This window comes from Cordyceps militaris (genome assembly GCF_000225605.1).
Source record: "Cordyceps militaris CM01 unplaced genomic scaffold CCM_S00007, whole genome shotgun sequence".
Taxonomy (NCBI): Eukaryota; Fungi; Ascomycota; class Sordariomycetes; order Hypocreales; family Cordycipitaceae; genus Cordyceps; species Cordyceps militaris.
Window position 1 is genome coordinate 568,735 of NW_006271975.1, and position 12,153 is coordinate 580,887.

At 54.9% G+C, this 12,153-nt stretch overlaps 5 protein-coding genes across 5 annotated transcripts; 3 read left to right on the plus strand and 2 right to left on the minus strand.

The window, feature by feature from the left end:
* Positions 1-353: 353 nt before the first annotated feature.
* Positions 354-2,271, plus strand: CCM_08395 (protein ORM1; the record flags this gene model as incomplete). The annotated part of the gene is made up of 6 exons (XM_006673534.1): positions 354-379; positions 436-470; positions 503-586; positions 1,124-1,672; positions 1,742-2,100; positions 2,221-2,271. The coding sequence occupies 6 exons, from the start codon at positions 354-356 to the stop codon at positions 2,269-2,271; spliced, it is 1,104 nt and encodes a 367-aa protein (XP_006673597.1).
* Positions 2,272-2,869: 598 nt separating this feature from the next.
* On the plus strand, positions 2,870-3,820 carry CCM_08396 (uncharacterized protein; the record flags this gene model as incomplete). Its single annotated transcript, XM_006673535.1, has 2 exons — positions 2,870-2,918; positions 2,997-3,820. The coding sequence occupies 2 exons, from the start codon at positions 2,870-2,872 to the stop codon at positions 3,818-3,820; spliced, it is 873 nt and encodes a 290-aa protein (XP_006673598.1).
* Positions 3,821-4,914: 1,094 nt separating this feature from the next.
* On the minus strand, positions 4,915-5,920 carry CCM_08397 (Signal transduction response regulator; the record flags this gene model as incomplete). The annotated part of the gene is made up of 2 exons (XM_006673536.1): positions 4,915-5,428; positions 5,733-5,920. The coding sequence occupies 2 exons, from the start codon at positions 5,918-5,920 to the stop codon at positions 4,915-4,917; spliced, it is 702 nt and encodes a 233-aa protein (XP_006673599.1).
* A 2,210-nt stretch (positions 5,921-8,130) lies between these two features.
* Positions 8,131-8,933, minus strand: CCM_08398 (uncharacterized protein; the record flags this gene model as incomplete). The annotated part of the gene is made up of 2 exons (XM_006673537.1): positions 8,131-8,709; positions 8,778-8,933. 2 exons carry the CDS (start codon positions 8,931-8,933, stop codon positions 8,131-8,133), a joined length of 735 nt encoding a protein of 244 aa, XP_006673600.1.
* A 411-nt stretch (positions 8,934-9,344) lies between these two features.
* Positions 9,345-11,466, plus strand: CCM_08399 (Mediator complex, subunit Med1; the record flags this gene model as incomplete). Its single annotated transcript, XM_006673538.1, has 2 exons — positions 9,345-9,746; positions 9,802-11,466. The coding sequence occupies 2 exons, from the start codon at positions 9,345-9,347 to the stop codon at positions 11,464-11,466; spliced, it is 2,067 nt and encodes a 688-aa protein (XP_006673601.1).
* Positions 11,467-12,153: the final 687 nt, after the last annotated feature.

Consider the following 12,153-nt stretch of genomic DNA (forward strand, 5'->3'; position numbering starts at 1 on the left):
TGACTGGAGCTGGCAATTTAACCAAGTTTCCAACGAGGGGCCAACAAACGGGGGAGACCGTACGAATCAGTGTTCAGTCAAAGCCGTTTGAAGAAAATAAAATCTGTTCATCTGGTGCTTTTTCTTTGCTACTCTAAATACGGATTTGTGACACTTTTCTGTTCATCGGGCAAGCCATAATTCCATTCTAATATCCAATGCCTCACGGGTAGGTACATAGAAGGGCTAGTGCGGGCTCACAGGCTCGACGGAGTCATCCGTTGCTGGCCTCAGCGGCCAAGGATCTGCGAAGCATACAACGACAAGCTTTCTGGCCCCCTCCTAACATTATTAGGTCTCGTGCTAGCCTCATCATGGTGTGGACAAACGCATGTGTGTTGTGCGTGTTGGTGCAGGAGGGGAGGAGGCGCAGCGAGTGTAGAGTGCCTCGGGTAGCAAGATTATCGAAATCTATCTGCCGGAAGGATCTCGTAATTTTCCTCGTAATTTCTTGTACTTGTAGATGGCATTGTTATCTGGCTTGTGATTGTCTTCAACGTGGCCTCTGGTGGTGGTGCTTCAGGCCACTTGGCCCCTAATAATACAGGTAAATAACGAATCTCAAACCAGAGTCCAACGACTTGCGGCCAGTCATCTGCAGCTGGTTACAGCGCAAACACCACTAACAGACCGCTGCAACAGACCGCTGCAAAACATTGGCGCCGCGATCCCTTGAGGCTCATGGCCCCTAGTTCAGTGGCAGTGGCGGCCCCTCTCTCATCAATTGAATTTCTCTTCTTTTGTCCTGCAATAATAGTATCATTATTGTTATTGCGAACCCTTGTCATCCATTACCACCATTTCCATTACTGAAAACTAACTACAAGTTCGGTGCCTTCACACGACCGACTCCCTGCGCTAGCCAGCAAGCGCCAGTCCCTGCTGCCTCCGACTGGCTGCCCGCCCACTGCTGCCCCATACAGCTTGTTTCCTGTCACAAGGCCGCCTCGCCACACGCAAGCCCTCCTCTTGCCTCAACATTGATCGTTGCTTTTCATTCGTTGCCCTCCTCCATTTTCTCTTCTTACCAAGACTTTTTTTCATCCCCATCAACATCATCCCAGGGCATACTTGTTTCGATTAGGCGCACACGCTGCATCACGCTCGCCCTCCCGACAAGACCGAATTCTACGAATTCTACCATCCGACCCCAGAACACTCGACAAAAGAGTTCTGCCCCAGTGGACAATTGTCCTGTCCTCGCACCGACATCACCAGAGAAGTCTGAACTGTCGTGTGCCCTTGAGTCTCTTGCCAGTCTTACTACGTCACTCGAAATTGTCGTTCGCTACCCATCCTCTCGCCTCCATACTCCCGACTCTTCCGAGATCACTTTGTCGTCGCACGCCAGCAACGGCCTACGATATCCTCATTTGCGATTTGCGCAGTACCCCGCTCAATACCGCCAAGCTGGCTTCCCCTACTCTTCTTCAGCCCACCGTGTCATACGCCGCTAGGACAAATCCCCCACGCTCTGGAAGCGCCTACCTCGACATGGACGATAAGAACACGGGCCGTCGCAGACGCTCCAGCAGCATCCTCCAGGTCTATCACGAGCCCCCGGAAACGCTCGAGCAAATTTCTGACCAGGCTTCTCTTCCCAATCTGAATGCAAACTGGACCAACGCAAAGGGTACGCCAATCTTACTCCCTAACCCCTCGTGTTCTGTTGTTCCTGGCCTATTCTAACGTGCCTCTGCAGGAGCGTGGACCATTCATTTCGTTTTGATAGCATGCCTCAAGATATTTTACGACGTCATTCCCGGGGTCTCGCAGGAAACATCGTGGACCCTAACCAACATTACATACATGGTCGGCTCCTACATCATGTTCCACTATGTTCGAGGAGTACCCTTCGAGTTCAATAGTGGTGCCTTCGATAACCTCAACATGTGGGAGCAAATCGACAACGGTGCCCAGTACACGCCCACCAAGAAGTTTCTACTCAGTGTTCCGATTGTGCTCTTTCTCCTGAGCACCCATTATACTCACTATGACCTCGCCTACTTCATTATCAATTTCTTGGCCGTATTGGCCGTCATTATCCCCAAGCTTCCTTTCGTAAGTGTCCTTTGCCGTATCGCACGTTGTACCGTCTACTACGCTGTACAGGTAGTCAATGCAGCGCCTCCTGGTCTGGCTCAGAATCTTCGGCAGTGCTGACAGCTAACATATTTGCAGAGCCATCGCATGCGCTTTGGCCTCTTCTCGGGTCTCCCCGAGGACGAGTAAACGATCGATAACGGTGTCAAGGGCCATTAGAGGCAGTGTGTCAAAAATTGTAATTCAAGTTTGTTCGGCTGGCAGAAATCCGTGGTTATGGGACACGGGGAGTTGAGAGAGTGGCATTTACATATAGCGAGCATTATCCTTTTTGTGGCTTTTATTCCCCACTAGAAGAATTTTCCCATCTATCATGCTTTGATTCTCGTCTGTGTTTTGTTGTTGGCGTCCCGTGGCTGGAGATGGCGCGAAAGCTTGTCGAACAATAGCATGGGGCTGGGGAAGGTGAGAGTCGACGCGTATTCAATTTTACGCAACCTGGTTGGTCATCACGCGAGGATTTAACGTTCCAGCTTGCGCTAACGAGACAGAATGTCGCGCCTAGCAGGCGCTATCGAGCCGCGGACCAACATCACCTCGTCATACAAACGAGGTTGGCCAGTGGTTGTTGGCCCCAACCACCAAACTCAATCCACGTATGGCAGTCTGTTGGCCGGGAGGCTGGTATTTGTGGCTGGCCAACTCGTCGTATGGCCTGCGAAGCTCGAAAATATCCCGCAAAGGCGGAGACTTGGGGAGGCTAAGGTGGTGATGGTGTCTAGATGCAATGTCTGCGGAACTCTGTTTTGCGGGGTTTTTCTTGGGCTCTGGCGTCTGTACGTCGGAATGTACTGGTCATGAGGCTCTATATAAAGTAGGAAAACCTCCTTGAAACCCTCGTTTGTTTCCTTCAGCTCCAACCACACTCGTTGTCCTTGTCATTCTAGCCTTTCCCTGCACATCATTTCCCCGTATACCCTTTCCTCCACCAGCAATCATCAAGATGCGTTTCACGAGCACTGCTGCTGTCCTGGCCCTGGCCACCCTGGCCACCGCCGCTCCCGAGCACTCGCACCACACGACGACGTCGTGCACCGCTCACCACCACACGCGCCCTCACCCCTCGGTCTTGACGGCTCACCACGAGCACTCGACTTCTTGCACGTTGACCAAGAGCAAGCACCACCACCACCACTCGAGCTCGACCTGCACCTCGTCGCACAAGAGCAAGCACACGGGCGGCAGCATGTCGGCTCACCACCACCACCACCACTCGACCACGACTCCTTGCACCAAGGAGAAGCACCACCACCACCACCACTCGACCACCTCTTGCCCCCATGGTAAGCCCACCACTCCTTGCCCCTCTGGCAAGCCCACCTCTGGCAAGCCGTTCCACCACAAGCACACCAGTGCCATGGAGCCTCACCACCCGCACTACAGCCAGAGCCGTGACGACCATCCGGCGAAGCCCTCGCCCACCTGGGGCAACTCGGGCAGCGGCATGGGCGGCTACAACGGCAACAACAACGGCAACAACAACAATGACAACAACAACAACAACGCCAACAACAACAATGCCAACAACAACAATGCCAACAACAACAACAACTACAACAAGGGCGAAATGCCCGGCAAGCCTACCCCCGCCGTCGTCAAGACTGGCGCGGGCGCCAAGGTCGGCCCCCAGGCTGCCGCCGCCCTCGTTGGCGCTGCTGCCCTCTTCGCCGCCCTGTAAGTGGTTTTCATTGACCCTTTTACGGTGAAGAAACCACAACAGAGATGTGCGGTTTCCGGCGTGGTCAAGATTTTAAAAAGCTTTTGGGTATCCGACTTGGGGGGAGGGGGGGAAATGTGGTAATGATGGAGTGAAAACGTAATGTCTCTTGTTTTGTTGGTATGCCCCCTGTCAAGATAGGAATACGATTGGTTCTTGACAGAAAAAAAAAAGGAGGGAGGAAAATATGTCTAGAAAGAGGTGGTATTTGGTAATAGTAATTATTAGTAGTATTTTAAATGCCATTTTCTTCTTGACTGCATGTTGGTACCTCTTGAGAAGGTCAATGCACCGTGGTGTAAAGTCGTATACCTCGTCTCTCTTTTGAAAAGTGCCGTGGTGATGGCTTGCATCCAAGCAGTGCAAAGTAATGTGCAGTACCTTGACGCTACTGCCAAGTATATCAAGTAAAAGCCCTCGTCTAAAAAGCTAGCCCAATCGACGTTTTCGGCTCGGTGGACATGGGGGCGTCGAACATGCCTACCCTGCACTTGGGTTCACCGACGACTTTTCGACATGAGCAAGACCATGTGGGCAGTTGCTAGCGCGCTCCTTTTGCCATGCAAGTCACATGACGAAAGTACATGCGACGACAAGGACTTGTAAAGCGAGGCTGAGATGAAAGCCGGGGAAAGTGGCTGGGAAGCAGGGTGTGACGCGGGCGCATCGAGATGAGATGGTGCACGATTGGGGATAACTGCTGCAGATGCGGGAGCAGGGGTCAGTGCATGAGTGTGGTGGCACAAGGCTCGGACACAGGACTTCAATGTATATATTTTTATTATTATGTATAGAAACTCGCGCAGTAAAATGACCAAGTCATGAGCTAGTGGGATATCATAGCTTCTTGTACACAAAAAGGCGTATAAGCATAAACACTCCAAAAACCAGCCGGAGAGAGACGGGCATTACATCATCAAGAAGAGAAAATTAAAATTAGCGAACCATTACCCATGTCGACGTCTCATCCAGCACTGCGTAGGGGCCAGTCGCCAGTTCGCTTCCTCCCTTTCGTAGTAGAGTCAAGCGACGACGGGCGACCGCGCAGCATGTTTTTAACGGCGCTGCCAAAACTTCTTCTTGGGGACAGTCGAGTCGGCAAAGCCAGCCTCCTGCTTGTTGACGACGTCGCGGGGCTTGTTCTTGCTGCGCTTGCTGGCGCAGCAGCTGAGCAGGACGATGATGGTGGCGAAGAAGGAGGTGACGAGGGCGGCGACGACGCACCAGAGGGCGGAGCCGTAGGTGGCGTGGTTGTTGCGGACCTCGTTGACGCGGTGGTGGACGATGCTGAGGGCGGTCCAGTCGCAGGCGAGGGCGACGACGACGACGATGAAGGTGAGGCCCGACAGCAGCGAGGCGACGAGGGAGGAGATGACGTGGGTGCCGAGGACGGCGAGGAGAAAGGCGAGGAAGGAGAGGACGGCGCCGACGGGGTGCAGCACCATGACGCGGGTCAGGCCCGAGGCCGTGTTGCGGCCGACGGAGCCATTGTCGACCTCGGAGTCGACGCCGGTGATGAGGCGCAGGGGGTTGTAGCCAATGTGGCGCTGGCAGTAGTCGGACTGGCCACTGTGGAAGTTGGGGTTAGTGATTTGATGATTTAGAGCCAAAAAAAAAAAAGAAAAATAAAGTAAAATGAGTCGCGCAAAGCGCATTGCTCGGGCATGTCTTGGCGCTGGGCCGGGTTCAGCTTGCATCGGCCGTCGCGCGGATCCTTGCATGCCAACCTGGTCCTCCATCGGGTCGCCAAATCTGCGGCACGTGGGGCCCATGAGCTCATGGTGGAGCCGAGCGACGAGCCAGGCTGAAATGAACAATCCATGGGCCAAAAAAAAACAGAAACATGGTATCGCGCTAAATAAGTGGCACTTACTCGTACATCTGGCAGTAGCCAAAGGAACCAAAGGTCATGCGCTCCGTGTCAAGGCCGTTGCGAAAGGTGACCTTGAGAAGGGCCAGGTTGTTGACGACGGGCGAGGAAATCGAGGCCACCAAGAGCAGAATGGCCGTGACGAGGAGCAGCAGCGTGCCAATGTGGTGAACACCGAGGAGGAGACCCATGGTAGCGGTGTTGTATGTTGGGGGTATGAGGCGTCTAGTGTTGTTATTCCTGGTTGCTTCTTTCGAGGCACGTGTGCTAGAGAAGGTGTTTTTTCGTGGACGGACAGAAGAGAAGGGGAAAACAAACGAGAAGCAAGAAGAATGATTTCGGGGGAGGAGCACAGCTCATATACTTGGGTAGCGAGGAGGTTAGTTAGATTGGGGGAGGGGGGAGGAGGAGGACTTGTTTCACGCAAGTGCTCAAGCTAAAAAAACCAAAAAAGTCGCATCTGGTTTAGACTGTAGAACCGGGCAGGGGGGAAAGCCGACCAAAGCTGGAAAGTGTCGAGCTGGTTTGCCAAAGGGGAATGGAGGGGGGGCGGCGGCCTCCATTATCTGGGTTGTACCCAGGTCGTGATGGCGGTGGTGATGCGCTGTTGGTATGACGTTGGCATGACCCCAATTGCCGAGCTTGGGCAGGCGTGCAGCTCGACCCTTGAAAGTCTTTATTTTTTTATTTTTTATTTTTTATATTAACTACTCTTCGTACCAGTAATTTGTATGACTTGGCACGTCACAAATCCACGCTGCGGGCAGAGGTGTTTCTGTTCGCCAGGGAGCAATGGAGCTAATACCGGCACCTTGATCGGGCCAGCAGAGGCACGATCGCTGGTCGAGCCGAGGAGATGACCTTGGCTGGCTGTGATTGCGCCAAAGCAAGAAACTGGGTCCGCGCGCTGCTGCTCTCCAGCGAGATGAGCAGCGATGCCCCGGTGGTGGGGACCTGGTATAGGTACCGGTGTCACTGACACAGGTGAGCAATTCTCACAGCCTGCAAGCCACACCTCTTTGTACTCACTCCAGAGCTGGCAACTGTTGTACTCGGTGGAGAGGTCCGTTTCTCTCAACTGCGCCTTGTCGTTCAATCGTAGCTGCGCAGGGTTTCCAACGCTCCATGTGTAGCACACATGGCTGCCCCCAGTCAAAAGCATAAACCTTTTCGATCATCAACCCGCCCACTCACCCTTTCTCCGCCCCCCTGTTCAGCGCAAAAAATGCTGCAACAAGTCATGTCAGGGACAAATCACAAGCCCCCGAGTTTATTTTAGCCGGCAGCAAAGCCACACCCTTGTCACACGGCCGCCACCCAGCAGCGCCACAGGACAGCTGCACCCTGCCTTGGAAAACCAGGCTCCTTCGCTAATTAGCGGGGAGCGACGCATCATGTCAAGGCATGTGGTTCTTCACCTTGAACGTTTTGACTGGTAGCGAGGTCTTGTTAGTTTAATGAGACGCAAGCTTTTTAGCGTCTGTGGTACTTTGACTGTGAGTTGCCTAGCGTCACTGTGACGACTTGCTGGAGAGTTCCACTGTCGCTCCCTTCACACTCTCTCTTCCTTATTATTGTTCAGTCGAACTCTGACAACGTTTCGCCGTAGGGCTCTCCGGCCGGGGTACAAGGAGGGAACCACGCGGCACACCCCGCCCAGCAGGAAACAACCTTTTCTGTCTACCTCATCAACTTGAGACGCAATTCCTCCTGTCTTATGCCACGTAATATGTCATGTGCACTTGCATGCTCTCTCTGACTAGTCATGTACAACAGTAACTAGTTACAAAGCATGTACGGATCTTTCCATCGGCTGCTTTAGGTGTCACTACCAGTAGGTACCCATGTAGTCACCACCTGGCAACCTAGCCAAGCCGAAAATGGCCCCATTATTGATTGCCTAGGACCTCTGCCTGGCCGATCACTGCGCACCGACCGATGGCCACTGTCTTTTTTTTCTTCGGCCCCCAGCGCCGCCATCTATCTGACGCGGAAACCCGCCCGAGGCATCATTTCCAAACAGTGTTGCGTTTGCAAAGGAAACAAAGAAAAAAAAAAATAGTGTGACAAGAAGAAGCAATTCGCAGTTGTCGCAACTCGATGGTGCAAACTGTCAACGTTACAGCCACCGTCGCTTCCTCGTCTCATTTCCTGTTTCCTTGTTCAGCACTATTACGTAGGTAGCCTGCAGCCCAAACCGGGCCGGGCCCCGTGCTGGGCCACACTTCACGGCACAATTGGCCCGTGGCGCCTTGCTCTTTCATCCGCCACAGATGCGCCAAGTTCAGTATCAACTAGTATGCATCCGGAACAAGCCGACCGCGGGCCAGGTCGTCGACGTAGCTTTGACCCGCTGCTTCTTTTTCGCAATATCGAGACGTTGAGCGTTGCAGCGGCATATTCACCATCTTCGCCGCGGCCTGGGCGGCGGCAGGCTGACGGGATCCTCCGCCGCCGCCGTCATCTGCCCCGGCATCAGCTGCTTCCGCTCCAGCCGTTGGCGCATAGTGTCCCGGGGCGCGTCCGCCGGCGCGGGCCTGACGTGCCAGTAGCAGAGGCCCTTCTTCTGCAGCGTGTCAGGCAGCGTGTCCCGCAGCGCGAGCACCGCAAACGACTGGTCCGCCTCGTAGCCCTCAGGCCAGCGCGCGTGCTCCGTCGCCCGCGTCGCCGCCTTGCCGTGGTCAAAGTCGCGCGCGGGCCCGATCGTGAGCACAAACTCGCGCGTCGTCTCGCCCTCGCCCGCCCCGGGCTGCTGCTCCGTTTCGGGCTGCTCGGCGCGCGCAGAGTCCGCCCTGTTCGCCTGCGTCTGGAACTCGATGCGCGGGTGCGCTGGCGGCGCGGCCAGGCTCTGCAGCTGCCGCGCACGCTTCGCCGGCTCGATCCGGGGGAACGATATGCGGCACGCGATCGGGCTCAGATGTGCGAGCGCCTTGGCCGTGTCTTCGTTTCGGGTGACGGAAATGTAGCGATGCGCTTCTTGCTAAAACACGGGACAAGGTCAGCGCGACGGGATGCTTCGGCGGCGCCAGGGAGGAGAGTTGGACCTACGTTTTCTCTCCTGAAGATGTCAACGGGTCCGTACTTTTGCAGTACTTGTAATATCGAACGTCGCTCGGCAAAGGTAGCCGGTGCAGGGGATATCATGATCCGTAGTGACCGATTGGCCAGGCGGCTGTTGAGGCCGCGAAACGGCGTCGCCGCCATCTCGTCTCCGATGTGGCTGCGTGAAAGAGACGAGGTCCTTGGTCGCGATTATTGCGCTTCAAAGGTTCCTGCCGACCGTCTTTGTCTAGAAATCGTCATAGTCTTGGGGATGTGAATGTCAGTGCAAGCCTTTTTTTTTCCCCAGCCGCCAGTCGCGAAAAGCTATTGTGGGGCGGCTTCAACACCACCAACGTAGGCGCCAGCCTTTTGCACTTTCCCATCCACCAATCCATAGCCAGCGCGTCTAGTGTCCCGGCCTTTTCTATTCATACCCAATCCATCCGACTTGATAAGTTGCCTCACCACTTATAAACGTTACAGTTTGTTAGCACATCAACATTCTGGTAGCCACTGTGGCTACCAGCGCGTAACTGTCCATCCCGCACCGTCTCCGACGCAACCACACACACAATGTCGACACCGACGCCAGCGGCCATGAAGCATGCGCCCTCACAGCAGGGACGCACTCCATCCGGCCAGCAGGGCCGCACACCATCACACTTCCCAGCCGCCACGCCGCCCGTCTCGACGCCCTTGAACGCCGCTCAAGCAGCCTTCTCCCCGCGCGGTCCACACTCATCGCCGCAGTACGTTAAGAAGTCACCTGCCACGATGGGAATGGCGGGCCAATCAACAATGGCCGCACTCAACTTTGACAGTCCCTCGACGGCGGCGGCTATGGGCGCTCTCGTCATGGGTAGCGGCTTTGACATGGGTCTCGAAGGCGTCCCTGGCCTCGACGGCGTTGGTGGTGCATATGCTAGTGAGGAGGAGAAGCTACGACGTCTAGAGAACATGATTAGAATGTTCAATGTATGTATTTGCTCAGGGACCCCTGTGTGTATCGCACTCGCTAACTAGAATACAGGAAAAAAAGGGCATGGTCAGCGAAGCCGGCATCGGGCGACTCGCACAACGACTTGGCATGGAAATTCTCGCTGAAGAAAACTCCACACCTGGCGGCCGTAAAACGAAAACACTAGCGATTGCTGGATCTGCTATTGCCCTTGATATTGTCTTGGACAACAATATTGTCCAGAACGCGACTCTCTCATACCATGGAAACGCCGACTCGGTCACAAAACACATTGATGCCGCCAGCCAGATTCTGATGAAAGATCTTCAACTTTTTCCGGGCCAAAGCCCTCTCACCAAGACGCTGGAGAGGTTTGCCATGAACTTCGAGCGTCTTGCTACGCTGGACAAGTTGAGCATCGTTCCCGGGCTGGATTGCCACGAGGCCTTGGCGAGCATGTATTCCAGCCTGGAGCGCTTGTATGATTGGGACGTGGAGCAACTACGCCGAGGTGGCGGAATGGCCGGCAAGCCAGATGCCCTGTTAGCAAGTGCTGCCATGTGCACCAGACACGGGAAACCAGTCATGCATGAACGCGGCCAAGTTGGGCTCGCTCTGCAGTACTGGAAAGAGAAGAGATTTGTCGCACCACCACCTGTGCAGAATGACAATAACAAAAGCAAAGTATGGTCTATGCTTCTTGGCTGTGCTGCCATTGATGGCGTGGGACTACTACCGGCTCGAGTATCGGAGAATTGGATCTCGAAAGACATCATCAAGCAAGACGACATGATGGGCACACTCACTTCTCCCATTCTTGACTGGCAAGAGCCCGAACATGTTTCGTTGCCTCAAACCGACGAAAACAAGGACGCCAGTATGGACCTACTTCAGGATGATCTTTCTACTACGAGAGTGCCGCGCGTCATGTTCACCGCCACATTTGACCCGCCCGTCATTCTCCCCCAAACCGAATGGGCGCGTCTATACGCGCTTGCGGGTGTCGAGCCACCCAACGACTTCAACCGCCAGCCCCCTACTTTTGACGCCCTCTTCTTCCCACTGGCGCCGGGCACGAGGCAAGATCCGAGCGAAGCCCGCACCATTGTTCGCAGACACCAGTTCCCCATGATCAATACGTACAATGACGCCTTGACGAGGACCCACCAAAACAGCTTATTCATCTACAAGCCTATATACTCGCAAGAACTTTCGGAGCTGCCCTTTGGCCATCCCAGGCAGCTCGTTGACATGCTGCCGGTACTTCGCCAGTACGCCTTCTTGTCGACATTGCTTGAGAGCAGCTTCGGGAGGGAGGATGGTTCTGCTGTCGACAATGCGAAAGCAAGCGTGCAGGGAAATGAGCTCGAAAAGGATAGGACAACTATGAAAGACCAACTGGCTGATTTCATGAGCTTGGGGAATAATGACGCGAAAGTGGACGGTGGCGAGCCGATCCATGCTCCCGTAGACCTTTGCCTGGACGTCATTCTTTGGGTTCATCCTTCACCGCACATGCAGGTTGTCTTTCCTATGCGCGACACAACAGCCAACATCACTTTAAGCATTTTGGAAGGCGGGCTGGTGCAAATTATCCACGAAAATGTCATTGGCGAGGCACCGGGGCCCATCAAGGAGATTAATGGAAGTTATGTGACAAGAGAGCACCTGGCCAAGGTGCTGGAGCACCTGGAGGACTTGAGCAAATGGGCCGAATGGATTCGATCCCGGTTGTAATATAGACTGGGGAGACGCCCACCACACAATGCATTCATGATACCCTCGTCTACCATGGTCAAAACGGTGTGATGAAGTGCTTTTACTTTATTGCTTCCAACTAAAACAAATGGATATCAGGCTAAACTATGCAGGAAAAAACCAAACGACAAAAGACGACGGCTAAGAGGAAGGCAACCGCGCCTTGGGCCACGTAGGCGTGTCCGCAAACCACCGCGACCTATACAGCTGTTGCGGATACGTCAGGCCCGGCTGCAGCTTGCCATTCTCGAGCAGGTTGATCTGGTACGAGGTGACGTCCTGCCACGAGGCCTGCACGTACAGCACGTTGTGGCTGCCGTCGATGCTCAGCGACTTGATGTCGGAGCGCGGCAGCGCCTGGCCGTTGGTGCCGACGCGGCTGTCCACCGGCATGAAGCCCGGCAGGTACTTGCTCGCAACGGACGCGCCGCTCTCAAACGTCTGCGAGTCGATATCAAACACGTGCAGGTCGGTGTCGGTCGAGAGCAGCAGCTGCCGGCGGCCTGGCACGCCCGTCACGTCGTGCCCGCCGTCCCACCACCCGGCGTACTCGGTCCCCGCCCACTCGGTGTCGAGCGCGAGGGCGCCGCCGCTGATATTATACGCGTACGTCGGGAGGCGCGTCTGGAACGCGCCGCGCGCGTACCGGTACCCGTTGAGCGCCGC